General features: G+C 43.3%; 1 protein-coding gene across 1 annotated transcript in view; it reads right to left on the minus strand.

Annotated features, from left to right (window-relative positions):
- The window catches only part of col6a4a (collagen, type VI, alpha 4a), a 60,472-nt gene that overhangs the window by 18,994 nt on the left and 23,025 nt on the right, over positions 1-18,453 (minus strand). The window contains exons 6-16 of the mRNA XM_083909775.1: positions 14,859-15,428; positions 13,472-14,092; positions 12,819-13,379; positions 11,235-11,792; positions 8,514-9,092; positions 7,835-8,413; positions 6,750-7,105; positions 4,106-4,184; positions 3,850-3,995; positions 1,831-1,923; positions 1,184-1,237 (exon numbers count right to left, since the gene is read on the minus strand). Of these exons, the coding sequence (XP_083765901.1) occupies positions 1,184-1,237; positions 1,831-1,923; positions 3,850-3,995; positions 4,106-4,184; positions 6,750-7,105; positions 7,835-8,413; positions 8,514-9,092; positions 11,235-11,792; positions 12,819-13,379; positions 13,472-14,092; positions 14,859-15,428 (4,196 nt within the window). The remainder of the gene's footprint in view (positions 1-1,183; positions 1,238-1,830; positions 1,924-3,849; positions 3,996-4,105; positions 4,185-6,749; positions 7,106-7,834; positions 8,414-8,513; positions 9,093-11,234; positions 11,793-12,818; positions 13,380-13,471; positions 14,093-14,858; positions 15,429-18,453) is intronic.

Raw genomic sequence — 18,453 nt, forward strand, 5'->3', positions numbered from 1 at the left:
ACGTAAAGGTCGATCACTTGTTTTGCGATCGTTGCCGCCTCCCTCAGGTGGAGCTAACAGCTAAGCTAGCAGGTGAATCCGCAGATTCGGGGGCCGTCACATTTAAAAAAATAAATGACAGTTGAAATTTTATTTATTCGTTTCTCTTAGCGTTCGTCACGTAAAGGTCGATCACTTGTTCTGCGATCGCTGCCGCCTCCCTCAAGTGGAGCTAACAGCTAAGCTAAGCTAACAGGTGAATCAGCAGATTCGAGGGGCCGTCACATTTAAAAAAAAAAATTACAGTTGAAATTTTATTTATTTGTTTCTCTTAGCGTTCGTCACGTAAAGGTCAATCACTTGTTTTGCGATCGCTGCCTCCTCCCTCAGGTGGAGCTAACAGCTAAGCTAATAGGTGAATCAGGAGATTCGGGGGCAGTCACTTAAAAAAAAAAAAAAAAAAAATGAAAATGTTTTCAGTATTTGTTTCTCTTAGCGTTTGTCACGTAAAGGTCAATCACTCCTCAGGTGGAGCTAACAGCTAAGCTAACAGGTGAATCAGGAGATTCGGGGGCCGTCACTTTAAAAAAATAAATGAATGACATTTGAACAAATATTACCTGACGTTTTTTTATTTGTTCCTCTTAGTGTTTGTCACGTAAAGGTTAATCACTCCTCAAGTGGAGCTAACAGCTAAGCTAACAGGTGAATCAGCAGATTCAGGGGCAGTCACTTTTTCGAAAAAAAAATACATTTATACAAATATCAACTGACATTTTTCTTTGTTTCTGTTGATCACTTGTTTTTGCGATCGTTGTTGCCTCCAGGTGGAGGAGCTAACAGCTAAGCTAACAGTTGATTCCTCAGGATGGGTGTGACGCATTTCTAGGCTGTATATTTTGAACTGGAGCTGGGGTTTTTTAGGCGGTTTGAGTTTTTGTTTCTTTCCTGCTCAGGTTTGAACAGAATTCTGAATTTCGGATTAAAAGACGAGTTGATAAAATGCTAATAATTCAGATTTAAGGCCCGTCTTTGACTCATATTTATAACGTTTAATGCTTGTTCTCACTGGTTTGACTAGTGGCCATCAAGTGTACTGCATCACATAGGACAATATTCGAGTCTGATTTCATGATTTTTCTTCTCGTTTTCTTCTCGTTTTCAAGGTAAAAGTGAAAAGAATCAAAGTTGGACGTGAACTCACAGCCACGCCCTCCTCTCCAGGGAATCCTGGGTAACCCTTCTGTCCCGACACGCCCTGTCAACAAACAAACAAACAAACAAACAAAAGCTTCAAACATTTGCCACACAGTCACATGATATGGACGATAATTGCGTCACTCACTCGTCATATTTCACCTGTTATATTTGTATTGTATGTGAATAATATATAATTATCTATTATTCAGATGTGTTTCCAAAAAATTAACAGCAAAAATATCATGTAGACAATAAAGATTGAGATTATGGCGTTAAGCATCTTAAATATTTTGACATTAATCTGAATATATTTAAATATCTGAGGTTTGGGAATCAACCAATCATTAAATAATGAAAATAACCATTAGTTAATAATAAGGATGCTAAAAACATGACTCTTAAATCTTAAATTTAGGGATTTGATTGTGTGAAAACTAGATCTGGACATGTTCAGCACCATGTGTTTCTCTGACCTTTGACCTCCACACGTACAGAAAATGAGACTTTGATGCAGGAAGCGTGCTCGGCTTTACTTTTACACTCTCTCTTCCTGCTCCCAGCCCTCGTGTCTGACTCCTCCCCCTTTTTTTAACGACCACACATAAAGAATGTGTGTGACGTCGTGTTCAGACTTCACAGGTTGACACTGACCTTTGACCCCGGCAGGCCCCGAGAGCCTCGGATGCCTTCGTGGCCCGAACACTTGCACATGACGTTGCAGCATTCTCTGTCGGACACGGAGTCCTGCGGAGAGAGAGGCGGAGCAAACGGAAGCGTTAAAACACCGTGGAGCTAATTCTGGCCCCGCCCACTTTAAAAAACAAGCTTTCACACACACACACACACACACACACACAAATAAAAATCGGTAATGATATCAGGGCAGGACGAACAAAACCAAACAAAACAAAAACAAGACCCAAACCCGACAGGAAGGAGGCCATTTTACACAGAACAGCCATTTTGGTGCGATTTTACAAAAAGTTGAAAAAGTGTTAAAACTGCAATATAGAAGCTCCGATTGGAACCGAACTTGCTGTAATTGATTATAGCCCCGCCTTGAAGATGTCCATGTGGAAATATTTGATTTTAGAACACAGCGCCCTCTTGTGGCAACAGGAAGCACCACGTTTTACACTTTCATGCGCCCCATTTTACACAGAACAGCCATTTTGGTGCGATTTTACAAATATTGCATTTAAACTAACTACTCCTCGAGTTTCACTGCGATCAAATTCAAATTTGGTCATGTCATTCCGGACAAGATGAGGACTGAAAGTTACTAAAATCGCCACTTAAAGTCACACGGTGCAGGCACTAGGGGGCGTCAAAGTTGCTGTAAATTCTGACGTGTCAGCAAATAAACAAACAAACAAAAAAAGTGTTAAAACTACAATATAGAAGCTCCGATTGGAACCGAACTTGCTATAATTGATGATAGCCCCGCCTTGAAGATGTCCATGTGGAAATATTTGATTTTAGAACACAGCGCCCTCTTGTGGCAACAGGAAGCACCAGATTTTACACAGAACAGCCATTTTGGTGCGATTTTACAAATATTGCATTTAAACTAACTACTCCTCGAGTTTCACCGCGAGCAAATTCTAATTTTGTCAAGTCATTCCAGACAAGATAAGGATTAAAAGTTACTAAATTTGTCACTTAAAGTCAAACAGTGCAGGCACTAGGGGGCGTCAAAGTTGCTGCAAATTCTGATGTGTTAGCAAAAAAACAAACATACAAAAAAAGTGTTAAAACTACAATATAGAAGCTCCGATTAGAACGGGACTTGCTGTAATTGATGATAGCCCCGCCTTGAAGATGTCTATGTGGATATAGTCGATTTTAGAACACAGCGCCCTCTTGTGGCAACAGGAAGCACCACATTTTACACTTTCATGCGCCGTTGTCGCAGGGATTATCGGATCCTCTCCGAAATTTGTGAAATCACTAGAGACGTGACGGTGATTATGTGCGGCGAGTAGCACGAGTTATCGTGAAACGGTGTGTCCGTTGCAACGCTGCAAAATCGGACGTTCACCATAAAAGAGCAAATTGGTCCTGACGGTAAACAGAAACTCGAATACTGTTGACACTTGTTATAATTTTATATATATATATATATATATATATATATATATATATATATATATATATATATGTATATTTATATACATATATATATATATATATATATATACACAGACATCATTATATATATACATAGATATAATTATATATATACACACACGTGTCTAACTGTACATCAAAAGACAAAAGTGAACAGGAACTACATTCCTGTTCCTTTGCTCTCTTTCTTCACACAGTGAAGAATTAACATATTTTCTTTGGTCAACTTTGTCCCTGAGGGTTTTTGTTCTTTTCTTTTCTTTGGTCTTTCAGTAACCGGACGCGTCAGGACAAGAAAGAACCTTTTTAAGGACTGAGGTTTCTGTGATTCTCATCAGGCCAAAGACAAAAAAGAAAAACATCGCTGCATGCTTTTAATTCTCCAATTTCAGCTGAGTCAGAAAAACGCCTGACGGAAATCCAGAAAAAGTCCCACTTTAGGGAACTACGTCCCGGACATAATGAAAAACAACGCTTATTATCATTCATGGCGGTGCGTTGAGGGACTGTGGGGAATATGTGTTGTACGTGACGACTTACGATCTGCTTGAGGACGGTGCTGCCGACGCTCGGCATGCCGATGCTCAGAGGGAGTTTGTAACCGAAGCCGCGACCAAACTCCACCATCTGCAGCTGGGCGGAGTCTCGTGCTCCCTCCAGAGCCACGACGAGCAGAGCGCTGATGCCTGCGGACGAGAAAACGCCAAACACGACAACACGAGTGAGACAGAGTTCATTCATTCATTCATCCATTAGCAGTGACTACTGCTTTTATTTCCGTTTATTTTTTGTTTACCAGACTGTCTGAGCAGCTCCGACTCGTGCTCCAGTTTCATCACGTCTTCGTCGAGTCCATCGGAGAAGATCACCAACACCTGAGGAACGAGGAGAGTCACTGAAATGGGACAGTTTTTAAGATGTGGTTCTGACACAGAACTGTCAAAACAACACACTTTATTAGGACTCGGCTAATAAAATACACATGATCCTAAGTCCATGATGTCTTAAGAAACGTCTTTATCTTTAACTGTTAGACAGACTTTAACAACAGGAAACTGACGTTTGTAAACCACTCACTCACCCACACCAAAGTCCACAGAGAAAACCAGTGATTTTAGCTCACAGGGACACAGGAGCTGCTGGTCCTCTGCTGCCTCGTGTGGTCACTTTGTGTCACTGAGTTAAGTCTCAATTAAATATTTTAAAAGCCGAATTCACTAAAATCAGTCATTGTAAGTTAGTGATGGAGGCAGCAGTGGATCAACAACTCCTGTGAACTCCTGTGTCTCTGTGATGTTAAAATCACTGGTTTACTCTATGGACTTTGGTGTGGGAGAGTGAGTGGTTTACAAACGTCAGTTTCCTGTTGGAAAACCTAATTAAAATCAGTCAGTTTGAGTCTACGATGTCTTCAAAACACGTTCATGTCTTTATCTTTAACTGTTAGACAGACTTTAACAACAGTAAACTGAAGTTTGTTAACTCACTCACTCTCCCACACCAAAGTCCATAGAGAAAATCAGTGATTTTAGCATCACAGGGACACAGGAGCTGCTGTGTCGCCTCTGGTGCTAGCTGCTAATGTTAGCATCCATGCCCAACAACATCACACAATCATTTAGCATCATTTTTTCTAATGCCATATTAGCATGTTAGCATATAGAAAACAAAATGGCTGCCAGCAGAGAGACAAGGAAAAACTGAGTTTAGCCACCTAATGAAACACTTAGCTGATAAATTCAACGTCAGTTTAAGTCTACGACGTCTTTAGAACACGTTCACGTCTTTATCTTCACTGTTAGACAGACTCTTCAAACAGGAAACTGACGTTTGTAAACCACTCACTCTCCCACACCAAAGCCCATAGAGAAAACTGTCTGATTTTAGTGAATTCGGCTTTTTAAAATATTTAATTTAGACTTCACTCAGTGACACAAAGTGACCACACGAGGCAGCAGTGGACCAGCAGCTCCTGTGTCCCTGTGAGCTAAAATAACTGGTTTTCTCTATGGGCTTTGGTGTGGGAGAGTGAGTGGTTTACAAAAGTCCGTCTCACAGTGAAATAAAGACGTGGAACATGACGTGGAGCTGACACAGCTTTTATGACACAGATCATTTAAACTGTTCCTTCTAATGTTTTGGAAATGTTGTGACTTAATGTTGTGTTTCATAATCGTCTCCTCTACCCGTTTGCTAATATTCATGCGTTGCTTCGCCATCCACTGGTTCCAGGTCTGTGGTTTGGCGCCGAGAAAAAGCCTCGATGAAAACCAGATGTTGAAACAACAACATGAAAATCATTTAAAGAGTCATTTCCCTCATTTTCTTTTGTCCCACAGTCAAACCTGTGTGTGTTTCCAGTTTCACCACCTGACGCTGCAGATTTAAGCCGCTCACTTTACTACAGCGGGAAAATGGAAGGTAACGTTTACGAGCACGAAAAACCCATCTAATGACGAAAATGAGACAATAACAGAGAATCATTTGTCTCTGAAGACGCCTAAAGATTTAAAGATTTAGAAACATTAGTTTAACTTTGTCCTCACTAACCCCATCGTTTTCAGTATCCATGATAAAACACAACACCACAGACTTCAAAATAAAAGTCTCAGTTTCACTTCTTCCACAATAAAACCCCAACTCCACAGACTTCAAAATAAAAGTCTCCTCTTCTGTTCATCCACACTTCAACACAACCCTGTTCTCCAAAATAAAAGTTTCAGTTTCTGTTCATTAACCATAAAACACAACGCCACAGATTTCAAAATAAAAGTCCCAGTTTCTGTTCATTCACCATAAAACACAACGCCATAGATTTCAAAATAAAAGTCGCCTCTTCTGTTCATCCACACTTCAACACAACCCTGCTCTTCAAAATAAAAGTCTAGTTCCTGTTCATCTATGATAAAACACAACGCCACAGACTTCAAAATAAAAGTCCCACTTTCTGTTCTTCCACAATAAAACCCCAACCCTGCTGTCTTCAAAATAAAAGCCTCCTCTTCTGTTCATCGACACTTCAACACAACCCTGTTCTTTAAAATAAAAGTCTGAGTTTCTGTTCATTCACCATAAAACACGCCACAGACTTCAAAATAAAGGTCCCAGTCTCTGTTCTTCCACAAAAAAAAAACAATCCCGTTGTCTTCAAAATAAAAGCCTTCTCTTAATCGACACTTCAACACAACCCTGGTTTTCAAAATAAAAGTTTCTCAGTTTCTGTTCATTCACCATAAAACAAACATCTCCCGTCTTCAAAATAAAAGCCTAAGTATCCTTGTCCATGGTAAAACACAACCCTGCAGTTTTCATAAGAAAAGTCTTAATTTCGAGTTTTCAAAAGCGATCAGTGATCAAATGGAAATCGGTGTTGAACAGTGTGTAAGGCAGGAACAGATGTGGTGTATTTTCAAACTAAGAGTCCTTCCTCTCAGACTCACCTTCACACCAGCTCCGGACTCGGCCTTGAACTTTTGGCCAAAGGACTTGAGCATGGCCGTGTTGAAGTACGTGGGCTCCCTCAGGGTCAAGGTCTTGACTTTGTTGACCACGTCCTCGCTGTAGCCCTCAAAGTTGTAGTCGTACAGGACGCGTCCGCTGCGGTCCACCACCCTGTAGGCCAGGTTGGTCTTGACGGGCGAGGAGGTGACGCAGCACAGGCCCGGCACCGAGGAGACGTAGTGCGCGATCTCAGGCAGGAAGGTCTGGAGCTTGGCGTGGCCGCTGACCAGCATCTCGCCAGGAAGTCCGGTTCTTTGAGAAATATCGAAGCCCATGGCGATGTCGATGGTGCAGCCTGCGGGAGAGGAGAATGGTCTTTGCCTTTATTTTACAATCTTTTGTCAATAGTCGGCCGGTGCGGTTTACTTTTCAATAAGCCGTGGTGTGTGGTAACCACTGTGCGAAATAAAGGGGGGTCTGGGGGGGTTAGACCCCCCTGATTAACACCTGAGACCCCCTGAAAGCCTCAAAGGCAAAATTTGAGGGGGTTCTAAACTAGGGCTGGACGATTAATTGAATTTTATTCATTCTTCTTTTGATTTTGGCTTCTCACGATCAAAAAAAATTTTTTTTTCATATATTTTGGAAACTCGAGATCTCGACTTTCCAAAACATGATTTTTTTTTTTTTTTTTTCAAAAAAAGATTTTTCCATATTTTCCTTGGAAAGCCGAAATCACGAGTTTCCCAAAAAATATGGAAAAAAATATTTTTTGGGAAACTCGCCACTTTTTTATTTTTTTTTCAAAAAGAAGATTTTTCCATATTTTTCTTGGAAAGCCAAAATCTAAAGTTCCACACAAAAAAATATGGAAAAAATATTTTTTTGGGAAACTCGAGATTTATAAAAAAAACAAAACTTTGGCGTTATTCTGCCCCCTACAGTCTGAAGATGTACCTGCGTTTAAGGGGTGTCCCATTTCTAAGTGACAAAATAACCCCCAACACTTGGTTTTGAGGCCCAGTTAAGATTGAGGGTTGAGCTTGAGGGTTAAGATAGGAATTGGAATTGGCCCTTAACTCACCACTTTGTTCTTTGGGGGGTTTGGACTTGCAGATGGTGTCCACCACCTTCTGCTTGATCTTTTCCAAGCTATCAAAATTCTGCACTGTAAACAGCCGGTCCGCGGAGCCGGTGATCTGCCGGAGTTCCATCTTGTGGTAATTTCCGATGCCGATGGCAAACACCTCGACCCCCAGAGCCCTGAGACGGGCGGCAGGCTCTACGACGTCGTCCTGCGACTCGCCGTCCGTGATCAGCACCAGGTTCTGGGAGACCCCCGACGATTTGCGGCTGCCCTTCGACGCCTCGAAATGCTCCCTGATGGAATCCAAGGCAAACCCGATGTTGGTTCCTCCGCCGAGCTGGACGCGGTCCAAGATGTGCTTGGTCACGACCTGCTCGTCGTAGAACTGGTTGAGGTAGAACTCTTGCTGGAAGGTGCTGCTGAACTGGGCCAGGCCGACGCGCACCAAGTCCTCGGCGACTTTGAAGCTCTTGACTATGTCGGTTGTGAACTTCTTCATGGTGGTGTAGTCATTCGTGGAGATGCTGCCAGACTGATCGAGGAGGAAGACCAGGTCGGCCTTCTGTTTTTCACAGACTGCAAAGAGAGAGAAGTTAATGTTAGTAACGAATAAGTAGCGGAGGCGAGCTAGCTTTGAAGACGTGCAATAGCTACATGGTGCGTTTGGCGCTCGTACCTGGCTTGGTAGATTCGCAAAGGACGTTAGTAATGTTCTTGTACAGCGTTTCCAGGGCGTCAAAGTTGTCCACGTAGAAGACTTTGGAAGTGTCGTGACCAGCCATGATCTCCAGCTGTGTCCGGTTCGCTCCTTCCACGCCGATACTGAAGACGCTGACCCCGGCGTCTCGCAGCGCCAATGACGGAGCCACGAGACTGTTCCGGTCGGTGGCGTCGCCGTCCGTGACCACCATGAGAATCTGAGGCACCTGGAGGGCGGCGCGGCCGCCGTTGTCGGCGCCAAAGAACTGCAAAGAGTAAGCCAAGGCCTTGCCGGTGTAGGTGTCTCCGTACGGCGACTTCAGCGCTTGGATTGCTTGAACGACGTCTCGCTTGGTGGTGTACTCCTTCAGAGTGAAAACGGAAGTGGGGTTGTTGGAGTAGAGAATGACTCCAAAGTGAGTCAAGTCTTTTCCCACCGTGGTTTGGTTCACCATTGACATCATGAACTTCTGCATGCTTCTAAACTTGGGCAGCGTTATGCTGGTGGAGCCGTCCACCAGGAAAATAATATCGGCCTTTTCCGTCTTCTTACAATCTGCATCAGAAAAAACAAAAAAAAAGAGGTTAAACGGGGGTCAGATGCAGGTGGGTGTGGTCTGTCGGACGTTTGAAACGCATGACATTTCGTTTTTTCGGCCAATCATCTGGGAGAAAGCACGTGGCTACTTAATATGCACGTACCCCGCTACTGCTTCTGCAGTGTGTGTGTGTGTGTTCTTGTACTTGCGGCATACTGAGGACCAGTGAGGGTTTTTAACCAACAAAGTGATGTCATTTTTACGGAGTGAGGACATTTTGGCCGGTCCTCACTCTGTTATCATTAATCATTTCCTTGACTTTTTTGTCAAATTTTGGACCACATTTTTTTTTTTCAAATTTTGGATGACAGTAAAGTATGACTTTTTTTTTTTTTTTAATTTTTCTTTATAATTTTGGATGACATAGTATAGTATGACGTTTTTGTCAAATTTTGGACCAACATTTTTTTTTTTTTACATTTACATTTTGTATGACTTTTTTTGTCAAATTTTGGACCAAAATTTGTTTTAAATTTTTTTTTTACTTTTCTTTTCAAATTTTGGATGACATAGTAAAGTATGACGTTTTCTTTTTTTTCAAATTTTGGACCAAAAATTTTGGGTCAAATAGTTTTTCCAAATTTTGGACAACATAGTATAGCATGACTTTTTTGTCAAATTTTGGACCAATTTTTAAAAAAAAAAAAAAAATTTAAATGTGGATGACATAGTAAAGTATGACAGTTTTTTTTTTCAAATTTTGGACCAAAAATTTTGGGTCACATTTTTTTTTCACATTTTGGACAACATAGTATTGTATGACTTTTTTGTCAAATTTTGGACCAAATTTTTTTTAATTTTTTTTTTTCAAATTTTGGATGACAGTAAAGTATGACTTTTTTTTTTTTTTAATTTTTCTTTATAATTTTGGATGACATAGTATAGTATGACGTTTTTGTCAAATTTTGGACCAACATTTTTTTTTTTTACATTTACATTTTGTATGACTTTTTTTGTCAAATTTTGGACCAAAATTTGTTTTAAATTTTTTTTTTACTTTTCTTTTCAAATTTTGGATGACATAGTAAAGTATGACGTTTTCTTTTTTTTCAAATTTTGGACCAAAAATTTTGGGTCAAATAGTTTTTCCAAATTTTGGACAACATAGTATAGCATGACTTTTTTGTCAAATTTTGGACCAATTTTTAAAAAAAAAAAAAAAAAAATTCAAATGTGGATGACATAGTAAAGTATGACAGTTTTTTTTTTCAAATTTTGGACCAAAAATTTTGGGTCACATTTTCTTTTCACATTTTGGACAACATAGTATTGTATGACTTTTTTGTCAAATTTTGGACCAAATTTTTATTTAATTTTTTTTTCAAATTTTGGATGACAGTATGACTTTTCTTTTTTTTTTAATTTTGGACAAAAAAATTTGGGTAAAATTTTTCTTTATAATTTTGGATGGGTTAGCCTAACCCTAGTGTGACGTTTTTGTTAAATTTTGGACCAAAAATTACACACAAAAAAAAAAACATTGAAAAAGTTTTCCAGCCCTTATGTAAGTGGACTCGTTAGCATTTTAAGCTAGCGATCTTTATTCTAACGTGTTACCAAACAACGATTTTTAGCGGCAGAAAGAAAGCAGGACACGACAATAACTGGACACAGCAGTTGGTAGTAGTGGCTAAAGTTAGCTTTTGTTACGCTAACGTCAATTCATTACGTGTGTGTGTTTCTTTAGCAGCGTGTTTAGCCATGTTTACGTTCAGTGACGGTGTGGTCATCTCTTTGTGTGTTGTAATAGCCAATCTGCAAGCTCACAGTGTGTTGAACTTATAGATCTGCTGCTATTTTCACAACTTATGTGCGACACTGCCCAACAACAATCTCCAATACTTATTGACCTAAATACATTTGTTAAGAGACTATACTTCTTTTTTCGACTAAAACTAGACTAAATCCTTTTTGAGTTTTTGTCGACTAAAACTCGACTAAACTATCACATATAGAAGTGAATAAAATGTGACTAAAACTAATAAGCATTTTCGTCCAAAAGACTAAGACTAAGACTAAATCTAAGATGGTTGTCAAAAACAACACTGGTCAGATGAGACAACAAAGACATCAACCATATAAATACGTGCCGCTCTCACCTCTCTCTGGATCACAGAGCTCCATGGCCACCTGGTTCTCCAGGTCCTTCAGGGCATCAAAGTCCCTCTCGGCGTACATCCTGTCAGGGGAGCCGCTGATCTCCAGCAGCTGCGTGGTGTTGGCGTCCACGACTCCGATGGCATAAACCACCACTCCCTTTGCTCTCAGAGCCTCAGCGGGACCTTTGACCTCGTCCTGGGCCTCGCCGTCTGTGATCACGACCAGCCTCTGCCTCAGGTCGGGGCGCCCTCCTCTGCTGGCGTCGAAATACTGCGTCACGTCGGCGATGGCTTCGCCCGTGTGGGTGCCTCCGCCGATCTGCTGCATGCCATCGATGGCTTTGGACATTTCCTCCTTGCTGTAGTGGCGGTTGAGCGGGAACTCGAGCCTCTGGACGGTGCTGAACTGCATGACGCCGACGTGCACCTCGTTCTGCCCGACCAGGGACTTGGCGATAACGGCTTTCATGAAATCCTTCATCTTCAGATAGTCCTGGGGATAGATGCTTCCTGAGCTGTCGATGAGGAAGAGGAGGTCGCCTGGTATGTCTTTGCAAGCTGTAAAGACAAGGTTGCACAGACGGGTTAAGCCCAATTTATACTGCCGTAGAGCCTCTGCGTCGTCTCCGACTGCACGAAATATTTTTTAAGTGTCCGTCACTCCGTCGTCTCCGTCAAGGGACAACAGAGACGGCAAGAGCTGCGATTGGTCCTCAGGACAGGCCGAGCTAACGCTGCTCTGTGCCGGCTTACAGTGAGCACCGAGCCTCCACAGAGGCGGAGCTGATCACCACCGACAACGACAACGATGCCAAACTATAAATACGTCATATCTTAACACACACAGCACATGTTTAGACTCTAAATGGCCAATTTCTCGCCTCAAATGATCTTAAAACTGCGTTCCGTGACACAGAAAAGTGAAAAACGGCCACTGTTTCAACAACAGCCTTGCGTAGCGACCCCTACTGATCGGGCGGGAAATTGCAGTGCATATCCGTCACCACGACGCAGAAGTATGAAGGCTCGAGCGGTCTCCGTGGTTACGCAGTCGGATAACGCATTACGCAGTCGGAGAGTACGCTAGCTAGTGGTGCTCGATAAATTCTCACCGGGCGGCACAGGTGGACTACTTTAGTTCCGTTTCGTAGTTGTGTTATCGCATCCTCAAAATTCGAAATATTTCAAAGCGAGACTGAAGTTTATGCACGTATTAAATAAAAGTAACGTTAATAGATTTTCAAGACCTTTCAAAACTGTATTTAAGACCTTTTATGAGATTTTAGGAGAATTTAAGACATTATAAGGCCTTAAATTCAAATTATTGGATTTAAGACTTTTTAAGACCCTGCGGATACCCTGTCAATGCATCATGGGTATGAGATACGGGATAACCCCTGATTTCCACCGGGCACGTTAGCCTCGGAACCTCGGCGCCACGGCGGTGACGTGCCCGGTGGAAATCGGGGGTTAGTCCGGTTCCGGTGCGGATGTTCTTCGCGGTCTATTTTGGTTCGTTTAAAAAAAACCGCATACGTGAAAGTAAACCGTGCGACAGGAAACGTGAAATGGAAGGTTACTCACCATCTTTAGAACAGATATCTGTGATGATGTCGTCTTTGATGGGCTTCAGGGCGTCGAAATTATTGACGAAGAAGGTTCTCTTGGCGTCGCCGGCAATCTCTAGCAGCTCCTCCTGGACGGCGCTCTTCACCCCGATGGCGTAGACGGTGACGCCCTGAGCCCTCAGTTTCTCCGCGGGGACTTTGACCTCATCTGCGGACTTCCCGTCGGTGATGACCACCAGGTACTCGGGAACTTTGTGCCCGCGCGTGGTCAGCGCTTTGTCAAAAAGTGGGCCCATGAACTCCAGCGCTCTCCCAGTCTCCGTTCCGCCTCCTATTTGCACGATCGCCTCGATGGCTTTCTCCAGCGACTTGGCGTCGGCGTGCGTCGTCAGATCGAACTCTAAATTTGGCGAATCTGCGTATTTAGCAACACCCATGCGAACATGGTCCGGCCCAATACGGAAGGTGTTGAGAAACTCAATAATGAACTTCTTCATGTCTTTGAAGTCTGCGGGGTAAATACTTCCCGAGTGGTCGATCAGGAAGAAGATATCGGCCTCATCGGTTTGCACACAACCTGGAAGGCAGAAGCAAACACAGCTCGAGTTAATTTCTATGTTGAATAACCTAAATAACAATCATTTTTAAGGTAATTGAAAAAGTTCAGACCTTCCTTGATGCCAGATCTTCGCGTCTCAACTGTGATGGCCTGGTGCAAGATGTTAAAGCAAAGGCTTTTCTGCAGGATCTGCTCCAGACCCGTCAGTTTAGTAAAACTGTCCACGATAAACATGTGCTTGTTGGGGGGATGGGACGCCATCGCGATCAGCTCGTCCTGGTTGGCATTTTTGACCCCGACAGAGTAAACGGTGACACCGGCTCGACGCAGCGCTGCCGCCGGTTGGGTCACGTTGTCCTGGGATTCGCCGTCGGTGATGATGACCGCCACCTGCTGGACTCCTTTGTCTTTCCTGCTCCCTCGCTTCGCGGTGAAGAGATTGTCGAGCGTGAACGTCAGGGCGGCTCCGGTGTTGGTGCCACCGCCGCGGTAAGGCAGGATCTTGATGAAATTCAGCAGCTCTTTCTTGTTGTCGAAGCTGTCGAGGTAGACCTGCGCCGCGGCCTTGTCGCTGTACAGCACGATGCCGACGCGCACTCTGGTCGGGCTGATTTCCAGGCCGCTCACGAGGGAGTGCAGGAAAGTGCGCACCAGCTGGAAGTTCGGCGTTCCGATGCTTCCAGACTCGTCGACGATGAACACGATGTCCGCCAGTTTGGCGGCTTGGCAATCTGCGAACAGCACATCATCGGTGATCATCATGTCATTATTGGTAGTTACGCTCAAGTGGGCGTGACTACAGCCAGGTACAAATTTGTTGGCGTCTACAACTGGGTGAGCAGCACTCTTGTTCTAGACCCTTCCTAACCCCAACCCTAACCCTAAAGTTACAATAACCCTATATCCAGTGTGCGAAATACCCATTAATAATCATCGGGGGGTCCCATCTCTGGTTTCACCAGCCCAGGTGCCACGCTGCAGTATTGGCTATTTTCCCTGTCAGATGTGGGCTTGTGTGGGCCAAAAAAATATGAAAAAAAAAACGTTTCCCCATATTTTTTGGGAAACTCGACATCTCGGCTTTCCAAAAAAATATGAAAACTTTTTTTTGGGGAAATTTTTTTTTTGCCATATTTTTTGGGAAATTGGAGGTCTCGGCTTTCCAAGAAAAATATGGAAAAATATTTAGAAACATAGGAATTTACATACACGCCGCGCCATGTGGCGCATTAATCCCTTTTCTTCGAATATAATGTTTTTATGATCGTGAGAAGCCAAATTCAAAATCATGAATAAAATTCAATTAATCGCCCAGCCCTAGTTTAGACCCCCCTGTATTTCGCACAGTGCTTATATCCAAGGTGAACTCTACCTAGTCCATTGAGATATGGCTAAGCCCCTCCCCTCCCCTCCCCTCCCCTCACAAATACGCAGTCCATGTGTTAGCCGGACGAATTCGGACTAAGACATTTCAAGAGTGCAATAAAGGCTTTTTACCTCCTGTGAGTAGACGTTCCTGTTCCTCCGTTTCGAAAACGCCCTTCAGCGACGGCACGATGTTGGCGATGGAGTCGTAATAATACGGCGACGTGGATAAGGCGCGCATTTCTTTCCTCGACGCGCCCAGGCTCAATCCAATCACGTTGACCGATTGCGATTTCAACTGACGCGAGGTGTTGTACACGTTGTCGTCTGAATTCTTCCCGCTAAAAACGACCAGGTACTGTTTGTATCCTTGCTCCGCTCGACTCCCCATCTCGCTGGTGAAGAAGTTGGCGCCGGCGTAGTGGAAAGCGCTGCCCAGGTTGCGCTTCTCGTTGGCTTGCAGCTTGCGCTGGCGTAAACGCTTGACCGCGCCCTGGACATCCGCTTTGGTCTTGAAAGTCTTGAGATGAAAGTCCACCTTGGTGTCTTCGCCGTACTGAGCTAAGCCCATACGATGGGCAGATTCTCCCACGTTCAGCTGGTTGCTCAGGCGAACCAGGATGCTCCTGACCTGCTGGAACTCTGTGGAGCTCATGCCGCCGTCCAAGAGGAAGAAAATGTCGGAAAACTTTTCAGCCAACGCTGAAAAGAAAAAGACAAGGATAAACAACTAGAAAATCAAACGAGAAGACGAACCTCGACGAATCCGACATGTTTGACGCCATTTCTCGATGGCCATCGCTCTTCAAAAACAAAATCTTTTCCCGGTGCATGCATACATCATCCTGACCAAGCCCTCTCCAGATTGCCGTTTGGCGTTAGCCAGGCTACAAATCCAGCTAAATTCACTTGGCTTGCTTGGTTTGCAATAATCTGAGCTGCCTCACACACTGCTCACGGCCAAGTGGAAAGGGAACTTGGCTTGTAACCGGCAGGGTTTTTCTCTAAGGGGATTAATAAAGTAGAAAATACAAATACCTCATTGGATCAGTGCAGCTACTGGGCCAGAAATGGTGGAAAGATTTGCTTGAAAATATTTGGGTCGCTTGATTCACATCACTCCCGCACTGTAGTCGCACCTTCATCTTAAAGTGATAGTTCGGAATTTTGGACATAAGACCTATTTTCCAACTCAGCCGGTGGGATGGAGACGTCTGGAGACGTTTTCAAGAAATTTCATTCAGTTCTTCTAGTTGCCGAGTTCGCTGATGCTATGGCTAGCGCAAGTCAATGATACAAGTTAGCGTGGCATTAAAAACACTCATACCAACTCCACAGTGCACCAGAGGCAAATCGATTGTAACGGCAGACTATCGATGTACATATCTGTGTTGATAGAATGTTTGAAATAAAACCAACCTTGCAATTTGAAGGATTTATGTCTCAGCAGCGGCAGCAGCGCGTCATACTTCCTGTTAGGCTATGGCAGCGGCGGACTGATTCTGCTACCGGAAGTATAGTGCTGAGAAAGTAGTCCCTCAAAAATTCATGCGATGCGACGTTAGTTTTGTTTCAAATATTATTCTATCAACACAGATATGTACATCGATAGTCTGCCGTTACAATCGATTTGCCTCGTGTTTTTAATGCCATGCTAACTTGTATCATTACAAGTTAGTTTTTTTTTTCCAAAACAAGTTCTTTTTAGATCTGTAGTGACATGTAAATAAAATTAAATGGGTTTTTAATAATTTGGTACCTAACAAATCTCAAATGGCACAGATGGTGCCAAACTGTGCCAAAAGAGAGAACGCCCAAACATCTCTTTACTAAAACCTCTGTAATTTCACTCTGCTTCACTTCAGCAGCATCAGACTTTGCACAGCTCATGTCCACATGTTGTTACATGACCTCCATGTGTTTTTAAGCTCCTACTGCATATTCTAAAGGTGATATTTGCTTTAAAATACAATATTCTTTTTAGGCGAGAGAAAAAAATCCTTCAGTTATGCTGTGTCCCATGTACATTTACTCTGACACAGTGGCACTGACAGTGAAACTTACACCTCTGGTGGAGTCTCACAAGTGTTATCTGTAGTTTGATACCAAGATAATCCACATAGAGCTTGTAACTGCAGAGGTTTACTCTATTTAGTTCGGGCATGTCATTTTTTCGAGCAGGGACTCCAAAAAGAGGGTCAGGGAAGAAGTGGTTAAGAATTTCAAGGACTTGTGGGAACCCTGTGTATAACTCTGTATTAGCATTATTCAGATGAATATTTAGCTCCACTCGTGTATCAGTTGAAATATTTGTGTCACGCAAATGTCGCAAAGGTTCATCAGCCACTGAGGCCGGAACAGAAAAGGTCGCAAACACAAACTGTCGCAGGGCCAAAACCTATAAATCTCTAATAAATCTCAATTCAAAGACATTTACAGGAACACACTCAATGTCAATTATGACAATGTAGTTCCAGAGAATGAAAAAAAAAAACCCTTATCTGGATTAAGGAGGATATTCCTGCTGCTCCATGAATCATTTCTGTGGAAAATTCCCACATTAAAAGTTGTACAGTGAGGACACAGTGAGTTCAGAGCTTTGTTTGTCCTCCATTACTCAGACAGTGTCTCGGTCTGAAGCTGCGTTTCTTGGCCCAGGACTGTGTTACTGCTGGCTGACCTCGAACATCACAGTTTCTCAACGTTAATCACAGCGGAACCATCGTGTCCACGGACTCACAGTTACATGGAAACAGAGGAAACGATACCCTGACGCTTTTGAGGTGCGTTTTAGTAAAAACTGATTTTCGTTTTTAATTCAGAACAGCTTCGGTTTCTGGAATAGAACAAGGAAATGCAACGCAAACAGAGGGGGGTTTCTGCAGACCGAGAACGCGTGAATCTGGATTCCAACTCCAGCGCTGTAAAAATCAGTGCTGGGCACGTCAGCGGTGCGTTTCCATGACGACTGACCGTAAAAAAGACGTGCGTGACGTCATGTTTACGTGCCAAAGCACCGGAGTCAAGGCACCGTTTACCAGTTAGTTCCGTGAGCTGTGCTAGCTCATTTAGCGCCGTTAGCGTGTGTTCTTAAAGTTTAGCGTTACTTTAGAGACTCATTTTAACAATCGGGAGTCACGTAAACATGACGTCACGCACGTCTTTTTCCAGTCAGTCGTCATGGAAACGCGTCGCGCGATAACGTTGAGGCAGTTAACCGCCGTTAACGCGCCCAGCACCAATAAAAACATATTGGGGGTTTTTCTTGGGCTTCTATTGCGATGTGTAAGCGCTCTTCGTGGTTTAGCGTTACTTTAGAGACTCACGTTTACGAATCGGGAGCTACGCAAACACGACTTCAAGCGTCTTTTTCCGTTCGGTTGTCGTGGAAACGCACCGTGCTCTAATACGCGTTAACAGCGGTTAACGTTACTGCATGGGCGCCATTAGCGCATGGAAACGCGTCGTTTAGCGCTGATGCCGTTAACTCACCCAACACTAATAAAAGCAATTTTTTTTTTTTCGTGCTTCTATTGCGATGTGTAAGCGCTCTTCGTGGTTTAGCGTAACTTTAGAGACTCATGTTAACGAATCGGGAGTTAGGCAAAACATGACTTCAAGCGTCTTTTTCCGTTCGGTTGTCGTGAAAACGCACCGTGCGGTAATACGCGTTAACATCGGTTAACGTTACCGCGTTGGGCGCAATTAGCGCATGGAAACGCGCCGT

The sequence above is a fragment of the Microchirus variegatus genome (genome assembly GCF_963457635.1).
Source record: "Microchirus variegatus genome assembly, chromosome: 2".
NCBI lineage: Eukaryota > Metazoa > Chordata > Actinopteri > Pleuronectiformes > Soleidae > Microchirus > Microchirus variegatus.